Source organism: Triturus cristatus, chromosome 6 (assembly GCF_964204655.1).
Source record: "Triturus cristatus chromosome 6, aTriCri1.1, whole genome shotgun sequence".
NCBI lineage: Eukaryota > Metazoa > Chordata > Amphibia > Caudata > Salamandridae > Triturus > Triturus cristatus.
In genome coordinates, this window is record NC_140589.1 from 1,349,543,949 (window position 1) to 1,349,556,980 (window position 13,032).

Here is a 13,032-nt window from a genome sequence, read left to right on the forward strand (position 1 = left end):
TCTGGACTCGGCGCAGTTCCGGGCTTATCCTCCGGAGCAGCAGGTACGGGATATTCAGGCTCTGAGTCCCATCTTTCAGCCTCTATCCCGGGTTTCGGTCAGGTTGGTGTTGCGGCTTCTGGGTCTGATGGCCTCCTGCATCCTGTTAGTGCATCACGCCAGGTGGCAAATGCGGGTTCTGCAGTGGGACCTGAAGTTTCAGTGGGCCCAGCATCGGGGCAACCTGTCTGACCATGTCTTGATCTCGGAGGGCACCGCACAGCAGTTGCAGTGGTGGCTCACGAACCGCAATTGGGTCAGCGGCAGATCCCTCCCCCTACCTCACCCGGAGCACGTAGTGGTGACGGATGCGTCCCTCCTGGGATGGGGGGACCACAAGGGAGAGGCGGAGATCAGAGGACTCTGGTCTCCAGAGGAGTCTCAGCTCCATATCAACCTTTTGGAGCTGAGAGCAATCCGACTTGCACTGAAGGCATTCCTTCCCGTTGTCCAGGGAAGTGTGGTGCAGGTGTTCACGGACAACACCACCGTCATGTGGTATTGCAACAAATAGGGCGGGGTGGGGTCATGGACCCTTTGTCAGGAGGCTCTGCGCCTCTGGACATGGCTGGAACATCAGGGCATCACCCTGGTGGTTCAACATCTGGCGGGCTTTCTGAACGCCAGAGCAGACGAACTCAGCCGCCGGTGCATGATGGATGACGAATGGCGTCTAAACTCGGACGTGGTGCAAGGCCTCTTTCGGCAATGGGGAGAGCCTTGGTTAGATCTATTCGCCACCGAAGAGAACGCGCAATGTCAGCAGTTCTGCGCGTTGGAGTTTCCAAGGCGGCACTTGCTCGGGGACGCCTTTCGTCCCGAGTGGAGTTGCGGACTGTTGTACGCCTTTCTGCCTATACCACTTCTGCCCAGAGTGCTGAAGAAGATCAGGCACGACCGCGCCCAAGTCATCATGGTGGCTCCGGATTGGGCACGAAGGTATTGGTATCCCGAGCTACTCAGTCTGTCAATCGATCCCCTGATACGACTGCCTCTTCAGGAGGACCTTCTGTCGCAGCAGCAGGGGACGGTTCTCCTCCCGAACCTGTCTAGTCTCCACCTCCATGCGTGGAGATTGAGCGGCGACAGTTGATGCCATTTGACTTGCCTCCTGAAGTCTGCGATGTGATTCTGGCAGCCAGGCGTACCTCCGCTAAAACGGTATACGCCTGTAGGTGGAACAAATTTGTGGCATGGTGCACAGCAAAGGCTGTGGATCCCCTTTCCGCCCCTCTTTCTGAGGTTCTTCTCTTCCTTCTTTCTTTGGCCCAGCAGGGCTCTGCTCTGGGCACTCTTAAAGGTTATCTTTCTGCTATGTCTACCTTCCTCCGGCTTCCTGATCAGCCTTCTCTTTTCAAATCCCCTGTTGTTTCTCGATTCCTTAAGGGCATTACTCACATGTTTCCTCCTGTCCCTTTCATAATGCCTCAGTGGGATTTGAAACTTGTTTTGACATATCTGATGTGCGCTCCCTTTGAGCCACTACATAATTGTCCTCTTCGTCTGTTGACGCTTAAGACTGCTTTCCTAGTAGCCATCACCTCTGCTAGAAGGGTGAGTGAGCTCCAGGCTCTCTCTTCTAAGCCTCCTTTCCTTTCTGTCCATCCAGACAAGGTTGTGCTCCGCACTCTCCCTTCCTTCCTAAGGTTGTGACTGCCTTTCAAATCGGGCAGTCTGTTACGCTGCCCACCTTCTTTCCGCCTCCGCATCCCTCAAAAGAGGAAGAGAGGCTCCACCGTCTGGACCCAAAATGTGAGCTCTCCTTCTATCTGGACCGCACAAAACAGTTTCGGGTGGACGACAAACTCTTCGTTGGCTACGTGGGCGCTAAGAAGGGGCGGGCGGTGCACAAGCGGACCATCTCTCGGTGGGTCGTTTTGTGCATCAAAGTTTGTTACTCCTTAGATAAAAAGGAACCTCCTGTTGGGCTGAGGGCCCATTCCACTCGGGCCACGGCGGTGACGACTGCCCTGGGTCGGGGAGTCCCCTTGCAGGACATCTGTCAGGCAGAAACGTGGGCCTCGCTGCACACGTTTGCCAAGCATTATTGCCTGGACAGCCAAGTCGGGAGAGACGGCTTCTTTGGCTGTTCTGTTCTCCAGGACTTTCTGGTGTGATCTTGGTTTGCAGACCCACCACCGGGGTTGGTATTGCTGGGGTATCTATTCTAAGGTGAGGAATCTAACTAACGTGTTTCTTTCAGATGAACAAGTTACTTACCTTCGGTAACGATGTATCTGTAAGAAACATTAGTTAGTTAGATTCCTCACCGACTCACCCATCCTCCCCGCTCTGCGAACCGATATCTAGGGTTGAGGTTATCCCTTTCAGGGCCCTAGAATTTTTTGGCACCAGTGTCGGTCTCTTCCATGGATCTGCGTTCCTGGCGCGGAAAGCTATGTACAAGAACTGACGTCAGCGCGCGAGGGCGGCGTCTAAGTACTCTGGCGTCATTCCGGCGCACGACGCCGATGACGGACGCGGAGCCGCAGACGACGCCTAGCGACGCGCAAGGGGTTTCTGATGGATACATCTGCCAGTGGATTCCTTACCTTGTGAATATCCCCTGCGCCAGCAACGTTCGGAAACTTTTGTGGCAGTCCACGCCGATGAGGTCGAAGACGACGTCACAGAGACACGGCTCCGCTCGCGACTCCGCTGACGTCACCGGCTCCATAAGAAGACCTCGTCGGCGTGATGACGTCAGTTCCCTTTTTTCCGCGCCGACGACGCCAACGGATTTCGGGAATCGTTACTAGTGGCATTACTTGTTACTTTGTGTATTTTCTGGAATTTCTCTGTTCTTCTTTGATAATGTCAACGAGGAAGTCTGGTTTCAAGCCTTGCCGAGAATGTGGCAAGCACATGTCTATCACCGACCCGCACGACGATTGTGTTTGGTGTTTGTCTTCAGACCACGATGTGGGAGGTTGCTCAAGCTGTCGTAAAATGAGCTCGAAGGCGCTTAAAGAAAGAGAGGCGAAGCTCTTCATCGCCCGAATGAAGAAGAAGGAAAAAAGAGGAAGAAGGAGGTCTGGATCCAGGTCGAGGTCGAGGTCGGCGTCCAAGTCGACTTCGGGGCATGCTTCAAAGAGTAAGAAGCATAAAAAGAAGAGGAGGCATTCTTCGCATCATCATTCCAATAAAGGTTCGGCTTCGAAGACGAAGTCGCCTACTCGACGTCGGAGAGAGTCAGTGTCTCCTTCTCCAGTCCCGGCTTCGCCTCCAACTCCTTCTTCTCTGGTGACTTCGCCGGTTCCGGCTGCTTCTCCAGTGCCGGTGTCATCCCCGACGCCGGTTCCATCTCCGGCTCCAGCGAGTCCTCCGGCTCCGTCTCCGACTCCGGTCCCGGATGAGGATTGTCAGGCTCCGGGTGAGATTGTGACGCCGCTTGTTCCACCGTCGGCGCCGGCAGGCCCGAGTCCGGTGTTACCTGACCAGTATCCTGCTTTTCCTGGTCCAGGTCAGGACCCTACGCATTACCTAAATGCTATGTATGGGGTGTTTTCAAGGGCAATTTATAACCCTGGTGCACCTATGGGTCCGATGGGTCCGATGGCTTTCAATTTGGGAGTGCCGCAGGTCTACCCTCAAGCTCCATTTATGCCATTCTTTCCAGCGACGCCGTCTTGGCAGCTACCGGCGCCGAGAACATAGACGCCGCTTCCCTCTTCACCGGCGCCGACTCGACTTCGTTCGACGCCGGCTGATCCGCGTTCGACGCCGCTGCCGGCGCCGTCGGATTCACACACGGCGCCGCCGACGCCGCAGATCCAGATTCGTTCAAGGAGGGAAGCACAGAGAGTGGTGGATGAGAGACGCTTTCTGTTGGAAGAGGCTGAAGAGGGAGAGTTAGTGAAATCTGATGATGTGTTTGAAGAGTTAAAGGGGGCAAGTGGACTGGAATTGTCTCCAGAGTGGGAGATCACTCCACCATCGGATGAACCCTCTAAAGAAGCAGTACCGTATCATGCGGTGATTAGAAAAGCTGCGGAATCGTTGGATCTCCAATTACCAACAACAGAATTTAAAGCTAATATTCTTACTGAGGTGTTGCATTCACCTACTGCGGTCTCGGAACCCTTGCTACCCTTTAACGAGGCTATTATGGAACCTGTGCTAGAGGTATGGCGCAAACCTTTTTCAGCTCCTGCAGTCTCCAGGGCAGTTGCAAGGAGATATAGAGTGGCTCCGGGGGATCCTGAATTTTTAACTTAGCACCCTTCTCCTGAAAGCTTGGTAGTTCAGGCGGCTTGTTTGGGACGACCAAAAGGGGCTTTTCCTCAGGTTCCAGGAGACAGGGAGGCTAAGAAGGTGGACCAATCGGCCAAAAAGGTCTTTTCATCAGCCAGTATGGCTCTTAAGTCGTCAAATGCAACGTGTTTGTTGGGGCGCTATATCCATGCGCTTATGGACTCGGCAAAGAAGTTGGCACCAAAGCTGTCAGAAGAGGATAGGGCCGGCTTCAATGAAGTACTGACTGATGCCCAGGCGGCTGCTCGCCAAGTTATCCAAAGTGGTCTGGACACAGCAGACTCAGTTGCCAGAGTCATGGGGTCTTCGGTCACCACCAGGAGGGGTGCGTGGCTAAAGTCCTCTGAATTCTCCTCTGATGTGCAGTCAACTTTATTAGACTTGCCTTTTGATGGGTCTGGTTTGTTCGGGAAGAAGGCGGATGCTGCTCTTGAACGATTCAAGGAGAGTAAGGCTACGGCTAGGTCGTTGGGCCTTCAATCCCAGCCGAGAGGAACTTTCAAAAGGTATAGAGGCTTTGGTAGGGCGACTTTTCGCTCTTACAGACCAGTCCAGCAGCAGCAGCAGCAACAACAGCAAGGCTCTTTGTCCAAGGGATACAGAGGAAGAGTTAGGGGTCGCTCACGTGGCCGTCAACTCTCCTCCTCTTCCTCTTCCTCAGTCCCTCCCACCCCTGCAAAGCAGCCCTAGATTCGACATTCCGGATCATGCTGGTCCTGTGGGGGGCCGGCTTACCCATTTTCTACAAGATTGGGAATCTGTAACTACAGATCTCTGGGTTCTGTATCTTGTAGAAAATGGGTACGCCCTTCCCTTTTGGGAATTCCCTCCAAATTACCCTCCTTGCCAAGGGGCTTGCTCGGAGGACCACCGTCTTCTCCTGCAGGAGGAAGTCCTGAAGTTGTTTCAGAAAGGTGCGATAGAGGTGGTTCCGGAGCATGAGAGGGGTCAGGGATGTTACTCCCGGTATTTTCTGATTCCGAAAAAGGACGGCAGGTTGCGTCCGATATTGGACCTCAGAATCCTGAACTTTTACCTGAAACAGGAGAAGTTTAAGATGCTCACCCTTGCGCAGGTTCTTCAGGCGCTGAATCAGGAGAACTGGATGGTGTTGCTCGACTTGCAGGATGCGTATTTCCACATGCCCATCCTGAAGTCGCACAGGAAGTACCTCCGGTTTACGGTAGGGTCGCAACATTATCAGTTTGCGGTCCTCCCGTTTGGTCTTACTTCGGCACCTCGAGTCTTCACAAAGGTGATGGCGGTGGTGGCAGCCCATCTCCGAAGGTCGGGGATTTCAGTTTTCCCTTATTTAGACGACTGGCTGATCAAGGCGGAGTCGTCGGAGAAGGTGCTGCGTCATCTGCAGGATACAACTCGGCTGTTGTACAAATTGGGTTTTTCGATCAACGTGCCCAAATCTCACCTGGTGCCCTCTCAGCGCAACCTGTTCATAGGTGCGGTACTGGACACTACTGTGTGTCGAGCATTCCCTCCTCCACAAAGGATTCTCGACATACAGGAAATGATTCCTTTATTTTTCAACGGAGTGGTCATTCCAGTTCTGAAGGTCCTTTGCCTGCTCGGTCTGTTCGCCTCCTGCATCCTGTTGGTCAACCATGCACGCTGGCACATGAGGGCGCTACAGTGGTGCCTCCGCAAGCAGTGGTATCAGCACAAAGGAGATCTCAGGGAGTCTGTGAGGGTCTCCAGAGAAGCTGCAGCGGAAATGTCTTGGTGGAGTGTGGAGGGCAATCTGTCCCAAGGGAAGCCCTTCCATTTACCTCCATCGGTGGCCACAGTGATAACGGATGCATCCACTTTAGGGTGGGGTGCTCATCTGGGGGATCTGGAGATCAAGGGTCTTTGGTCTCCGGAGGAAAGGTTACTTCATATCAACCTTCTGGAATTGCGGGCGATTCGTTTGGCACTCAAGGCCTTCCTCCCTTCCCTTTGCGGTCAGTCTGTTCAAGTTCTGACGGACAACACGACCGCGATGTGGTATATAAACAAACAGGGAGGGGTGGGGTCTCTTTGTCTCTGCAGAGAGGCCCTGCGTCTATGGTCCTGGGCTCAGGACCATCGGATTTGTCTGATGGCAAATCATCTGGCCGGGGTGTTGAACGTGCGTGCGGACAGTCTCAGTCGGCAGTTCTCCGCCGACCACGAGTGGAGGCTTCATCCAGAGGTGGTTCGTCACGTCTTCCGGATGTGGGGAACTCCTCGGGTGGACCTGTTCGCCACTCACGAGAATGCTCACTGCCCGTCATTCTGCAGTCTCCAGTATCCGCTGCAGGGGGCGTTAGGGGACGCGTTTCAGTTGAGTTGGGACTCTCGACTCCTTTACGCTTTTCCTCCCATACCCTTGATTCCTCGGGTTCTGAGGAAGATTCGCCAAGACCGGACTCAAGTTATATTGGTCGCCCCGGATTGGCCAAGAAGGGTGTGGTACACAGATCTTCTCCACCTCTCCTCGTGCCCTCCGCTCCGTCTCCCTCTGAGGGCAGACCTCCTCTCGCACTCGGAGGGGCAGGTTCTACACCCCCACCTCCAGAGCTTACACCTTCATGCCTAGAGATTGAACGGGGCAACCTGAATTCTTTCTCTCTCCCACCAGATGTGGTGGATGTTATTTTATCGGCCAGGCGACACTCCACCAAATCCATATATTCCTATAGATGGTCTAAATTTGTACTCTGGTGTGGGGAGAGGTCAATTGATCCTTTGAAGGCTCGTTTGTCTAACATTTTGCAGTTTGTCCTTTCTCTTGCTCAGCAAGGTTTTGCTGTGGCTACAGTTAAAGGATATTTATCGGCTTTGTCGGCATTTGTATGACTGCCGGATCAGCCGTCACTGTTCAAGTCACCTATTGTTCTTCCGTTTTATAAAGGTCTTACAAATAAGTTTCCTCCTACTCCCTTTATTGTGCCCCAATGGGACTTAAATCTTGTATTAACCTATCTTATGGGTTCTCCCTTCGAGCCCTTACATAAGTGTCCCTTGAGGCTGTTGTCTTTCAAGACGGTATTCCTTATCGCAATTACCTCGGCAAGGAGGGTAAGTGAGCTTCAAGCTCTTAGTTCAAAGCCCCCATTCTTGTCTGTGCATGCTGAACGAATGGTACTCCGGACCAGGGCTGCGTTTTTGCCTAAGGTGGTAAAACTCCTTTCCATCTGGGACAATCCATTACCCTTCCTTCTTTTTATCCTCCCCCTCATCCTTCCAAGGAGGAGGAGAGACTTCACTGTTTGGACCCTAAAAGGGTGGTGAGCTTTTACCTGGACAGGACAAAGGACATCAGGGTTGATGATCAGCTCTTCGTGGGCTTTGCTGGCTGCAGGAAAAGTCGAGCGGTGCACAAGCGCACCCTTTCCAGGTGGGTTGTCTTGTGCATCAAGATTTGCTACTCTTTGGCTGGTAAGGAGCCTCCGGAGGGTTTAAGGGCTCATTCCACTAGAGCAAAGTCTTCCACCTCTGCTTTGTCTAGGGGGGTTCCTGTGGAGGACATTTGTAGGGCGGCAACTTGGGCCTCCCTTCACACCTTCGCAAAACATTATTGTTTGGACACCGAGGTGAGGAGGGACGGACATTTTGCTCGTTCCGTCCTTCAGGATTTTCTGGTGTAGAAGGGGGGACACCCTCCTCCGGGAGTGGGGACTGCTGTGGAATCTATTCACAAGGTGAGGAATCCACTGGCAAATGTATCCATCAGAAGAACAAGTTACTTGCCTTCGGTAACGCTTTTTCTGGTGGATACAGTATCTGCCTGTGGATTCCTCACTGACCCACCCGCCTCCCCGTTGTCCATCCTTCTATACCAGTGATTCTATATCAGTGATTCTATATCAGTATTTCTATGCTGTATTTCTATTGATGGTTTCAAATTGGTTTATTGCTGTCAAGGAAGTGATGTTATTTATATTCTCTACACTGTGTGTGTTAATATGCATATTGTGTACTGTGTATGCTGTTTATGTACATATTGCTGTCAGTCCGTCCGTGTGCCTCGAAAGCACGGAAAAAAGGGGCGGAACTGACGTCATCACGCCGACGAGGTCTTCTTATGGAGCCGGTGACGTCAGCGGAGTCGCAAGCGGAGCCGTGTCTCTGTGACGTCGTCTTCGACCTCATCGGCGTGGACTGCTACAAAAGTTTCCGAACGTTGCTGGCGCAGGGGATATTCACAAGGTGAGGAATCCACAGGCAGATACTGTATCCACCAGAAAAAGCGTTACCGAAGGTAAGTAACTTGTTCATTGCTGACGAAAAATCTTTCCGGATCCAGCCTGACGCCTGGGGATATTCTAAGGTGAGGAATCTAACTAACTAATGTTTCTTACAGATACATCGTTACCGAAGGTAAGTAACTTGTTCATCGAAGGTAAACAATTTGTTCTACCTTGTGTTACGTCTGCAGCTGAAGTGCTTGATACATCAAACCTTTTGGCATATTAAGACATTAACACGCATTGATGAGGTTTGTGTACTGGTCCATATCTGATAAAAATACTCTGAGTTCCTTTTCTGAATTGTGATGAGATATGCAAAATAATTTGGTGAAGAGTTGTGCTTTACCTCAAGGGCATGCAGCAGATGTTCTAAGAACGCATTGAACTTAAAAAATATATTTTTGTTTTTTCAGATGATGAAGGTGCTACTCCGGTGAAACGAAGGCGGGTTAGTAGTGACGAGGAGGCACTTGTGGAAAGCTGCATTGGTGATATAAAAACTGACACGATGGACGCTTCAACCCCTACAAGTACCTCAGATAATGAGACAAGGGACTCTTCAATCATTGATCCAGGAACGGAGCAAGATCCTCCTTCTCCGGAAAACAGTTCTGTTAAAGAGTACAGGATGGAAATTTCGTCTTCATTTTCAGAAGATGTTTTATTAAACACTAGACCGCAACATACAGAAGAGCAGTCCACTAAAAATGTTAAATTTGAAGAATGTAAAAATCTAAAAGACCTTCAGACTAAGGATTCTCTCAACACTGAGGAAGAAGCAGAGTTCCCTTCCACTTCTATTTCATCCGTTTTGGCTGATTTAGCAGATCTCAGAAGTTGCGACAGTCAAGTGTTGTCTTCACAAGATCATGATACTAACTCAACAATTGGTTGTGCTCATTCCAGAGGACTTCTTAGTAGTATGCCTCATCAGGACATTTTAGATATGCTATGTAGGACCATTGAGTCAACAATTCACGTGGTCTTAAGGATATCTTGTAAAGGAAATCAAGCTGCTTCTTGACATTGGTTGTAGCATGTCTTGCTTTTAAGTTTTTTTTAAAAAAAAGATATATGCTGTTTGTATAGAATTTGCTTATTTTTGTTTTATGCTTCAGTTCGTCAAGTGCTCTCTGCTGGAATGGCAAGATAGATTTATATGCTAAACAGTTAGTTCTTGATTGGACAGAACACAGATTACAAATACATCTACAATACACTTTCTTAAGGGCAATCAGATAATATGTTTTATGTAATTCAGAGTTCACTGTAGTGGCTTTCATTTAATATGGCTATCTGGGGAGACAGGGTCTCATTTACCCTGTATGGTGTAATTTAAACCTAAAACATTTTTACTGTGTATAATATGGTGTTCTATGTGCCAGTTTTGTATCTTATAATATAGGCAAATTGCCTCCAATCGCTGTGGTTCTTATAATAATTAAGTTTACTTGTACTAAAATAAAACCACAAGAAATTTGATTCTGTTAAGAATCCTCTTTAGCTGTGGCCTGGCAGTATATATTGTGCTTTATTTAACAGAATACCTGTGGAAGAAATAAAGCACACTTGATGTAAAACTAATGGTTCTATTTTTATTGAAATCGCTGAAATTCTATGCTCTTCATTAAACTTATTGTGATGACTTCTCAATTTGTTTACTTTAAGTTGGCTCACTCTCGAGCTGTTTCTTGCAGAAGTTGATGTCTAAGAATTTCAGCTTAAATATGTAAATAAATAATATTAATCACTACATGAATACAACAATCATTAGTTTTTTTGAGGCATACTTCAAACTACAGAGTTCTTACTTTTAAAATATTCCGCAGGCACCAGACTGTATCCATAAGTTTGAATAGTAGTGCTCCCGTGCCCCACCAGGTAGTACGTGTGGGTACATGTAGGAGAGTAGGGTCTGCTTTCTATGTTCACCCCCACTTTTTGCTTTTGCTTTACTGGTTTTCGACTTAGATGTGGCTGTGGGCCTGCTAATCAGACCCACAGCCCTGCTGTTTTCTCTCTAAATTGATACTATGTACTTTAGGTGCATAACCCATTTGGATAGGATCACCTTATTGGCCCCTGTACAGTGTACCCTAGGTACCCAGGGCATAGGTGTACCCTAGGCCTACCAGGGGCTGCACCATGTATTATGCCACCCCTGGCCTGGCCTTCCATTTTGACACAACTGGCTGATCACTCAGCTGGGGCAAGGTCGTGTAATCACCCCTTGCTTAGGTGTAGTATTCCTATACCTAACTTACATATAGACACATGTGTACCTATCAGTCACTCCTATGGCAGGCCTTGACAATCCTGGAGGCAGAGTGCTTGGTAACATGTGAGATGGTGCTCTAGCATGAGCTGAGCCTGTCTGCAGCTTTCGGAACCTTGTCCTTATAGCTGTTCTATGATATAGCCTACCATATACTCTTAAAGTGCCTTATAATCTTAGACGGTTATGGTAACTATGGTTTGGCTTTATCGAAACATGTCATGTAAGGTGTCTAACACTGTGGAATAATACCCCCATGCCATTTCTGGACATGAGAATATTATTCCCCCCTTCTAGAGGGAAAGACATGTTAAAATCATACTTCAACTGTTAGCCTCTGACCAAAGCCTCAGCATCACAAAATGGATGCTGCTGCCACGACACAAGTCTGACCTCCTGCAGCTGGGAGTGATCCCAGCCAGGGAGGCCTGGACAATAGGTTTCCTGCTTGGGGAGGTGCTAGCACCTCCCCAGACAGCCTTTAGTGTATTGGGGCAGGGTGAGCTGAAAGGAATGAGACATGCCTGGGGCACACAAGGTGTTCCTTGCATAGTCCAGTTCAAACCGGCGCTGGGGCACTCCAGCCCCAGCTCTGGCGCGAAACTGGACAAAGGGAAGTGGGTGTAACCAGCCCCTCCTAGGTCCCACCCATAAGGCGTGACCTAGCAGGTATCCCAGCCCCCCAGATTAGTATAAGAGTGGGAGTTGGGCCTCAAGACTTTAGATTATCCTGAACCTGCAAACTTGAACAGAAACTCTGGACCTTCGACATTCGACGAAAGAAGAAGACTGAAGAATCTCCCTTGTAGCCAAGGAGTGGCTACCCTGTGCAAACAGGCACCATCAAGAGACTACCCTTTGCTTTGCCCACGTTCTACGAGGAACCAACTGCAGAGCCCGACCAGAGCCTTGACTTCCAGACTTCTCCGACCCTGATCCACATCTACAGCAGAGCTGAGATCCGTGGAGGCGACGAGCGACGTGGGACCGGCTACCTGGAAAAAGTGGCTAGTAACTTAAAGCGCAGCTTCTGAGGTACCCTCGAAGTTGTGCACCGGGGATTGAGAAGCCCCAACCCCAAGCACCATCTGCACCGAAGATCAGCCCCCCACAATCCACGAGTCCTGCGTGGGGCCCTTCAGCATTTTCCTGCTTGCTGCGTCTGTCCGGTTGCTTGCCCGCTGGCTAGTGGCCTTTGTGACGACGCACCCTGAAATCTTCTGCGCTGGTTTGGCTCCTCCAGACTGGCTCCCGCTTCTCTGCAAAGAAGAAGCACCCCAGACCTTCCTGGTCTGCACCAAAAGCAAGTCCTTCGTTCTTCGTGGGTTCCGCTTGCCAAGGCTTGGTGAGTCCTAGTCCAACTTCGACGCCGCCGACAGCAAGAGCCTTCGTGGGACAGCTCGCCTCCTGGTCCTGGTCGTCCTCGACGCTTCCTGGTCCTCCTGGCTGCAGCGACAAGCTTCACCTTCACCTGCAATCTTCACGACATCGCCTGGTTCCTTCCTGGTTCCACGTGGTCACTGGCTAGTGACCTTGACTCTGTCCCTTCTGCTTGCAGGTTTCCTTCCTTCTTGATCCCAGCCTTGGGATCCACCGGACACTCTTCACTGACTGCCTGTTAGCATCTTTCTTCAGGCATCCATAGGAGTCGACGACGAAAACGACGCATCTTCACCCCTATGCACCCGCAGCCGTGGGCTAGGTAACTTGGGTACTCCGGTGCTCATCAGGATAGTGACTATCCTAGTGTCTAGTTTTCAAGTCTCAACTTCCTAGCTACTCCGGAAGTGTCCTAAATCTACCGTTTTCTAAACTGTACTATTGCTATTGACTTTTACGCATTACGCGTGAGTGTTTCCACTCTGCACACGGATCCCGTGGGCCTCCCACTTCCTAACTAACGCTAGTGTAGTGTAGCCCCAGCGATTCCCTAGGCCTAGGCCTATTCTATTTCCGTGACAGTGGTTCTTATACCACTTACTTAGTATATGGTTTGCGTGGCCCCTAGGGCCTAACGGTATTACTTACCTGTGTGACTTAATGTATGCTTAAATAAGACTGTGTTGTACTTACCTCTAATCTCATAAAGAGTGCTGAGGGTTTGACTAGAATAAATACACTTTATTTTATATATATATCTGTTGTGGTGTCCTTTCATTTGGTATTCAAGGGATTATATATGGTATCACAGCTGGCTTCACATGCCATTCAGAGTTTAGCCTAAGACTGCTCTTG

At 50.1% G+C, this 13,032-nt stretch overlaps 1 protein-coding gene across 1 annotated transcript in view; it reads left to right on the top strand.

Annotated features, from left to right (window-relative positions):
- USP34 (ubiquitin specific peptidase 34) overlaps positions 1–10,102 on the top strand; it is a 2,509,780-nt gene extending 2,499,678 nt beyond the window's left edge. Inside the window, exon 79 of the mRNA XM_085612349.1 lies at positions 8,936–10,102. Within this exon, the coding sequence (XP_085468475.1) occupies positions 8,936–9,546 (611 nt within the window). The 3' untranslated portion in view covers positions 9,547–10,102. The remainder of the gene's footprint in view (positions 1–8,935) is intronic.
- The last annotated feature ends 2,930 nt before the right edge of the window (positions 10,103–13,032 follow it).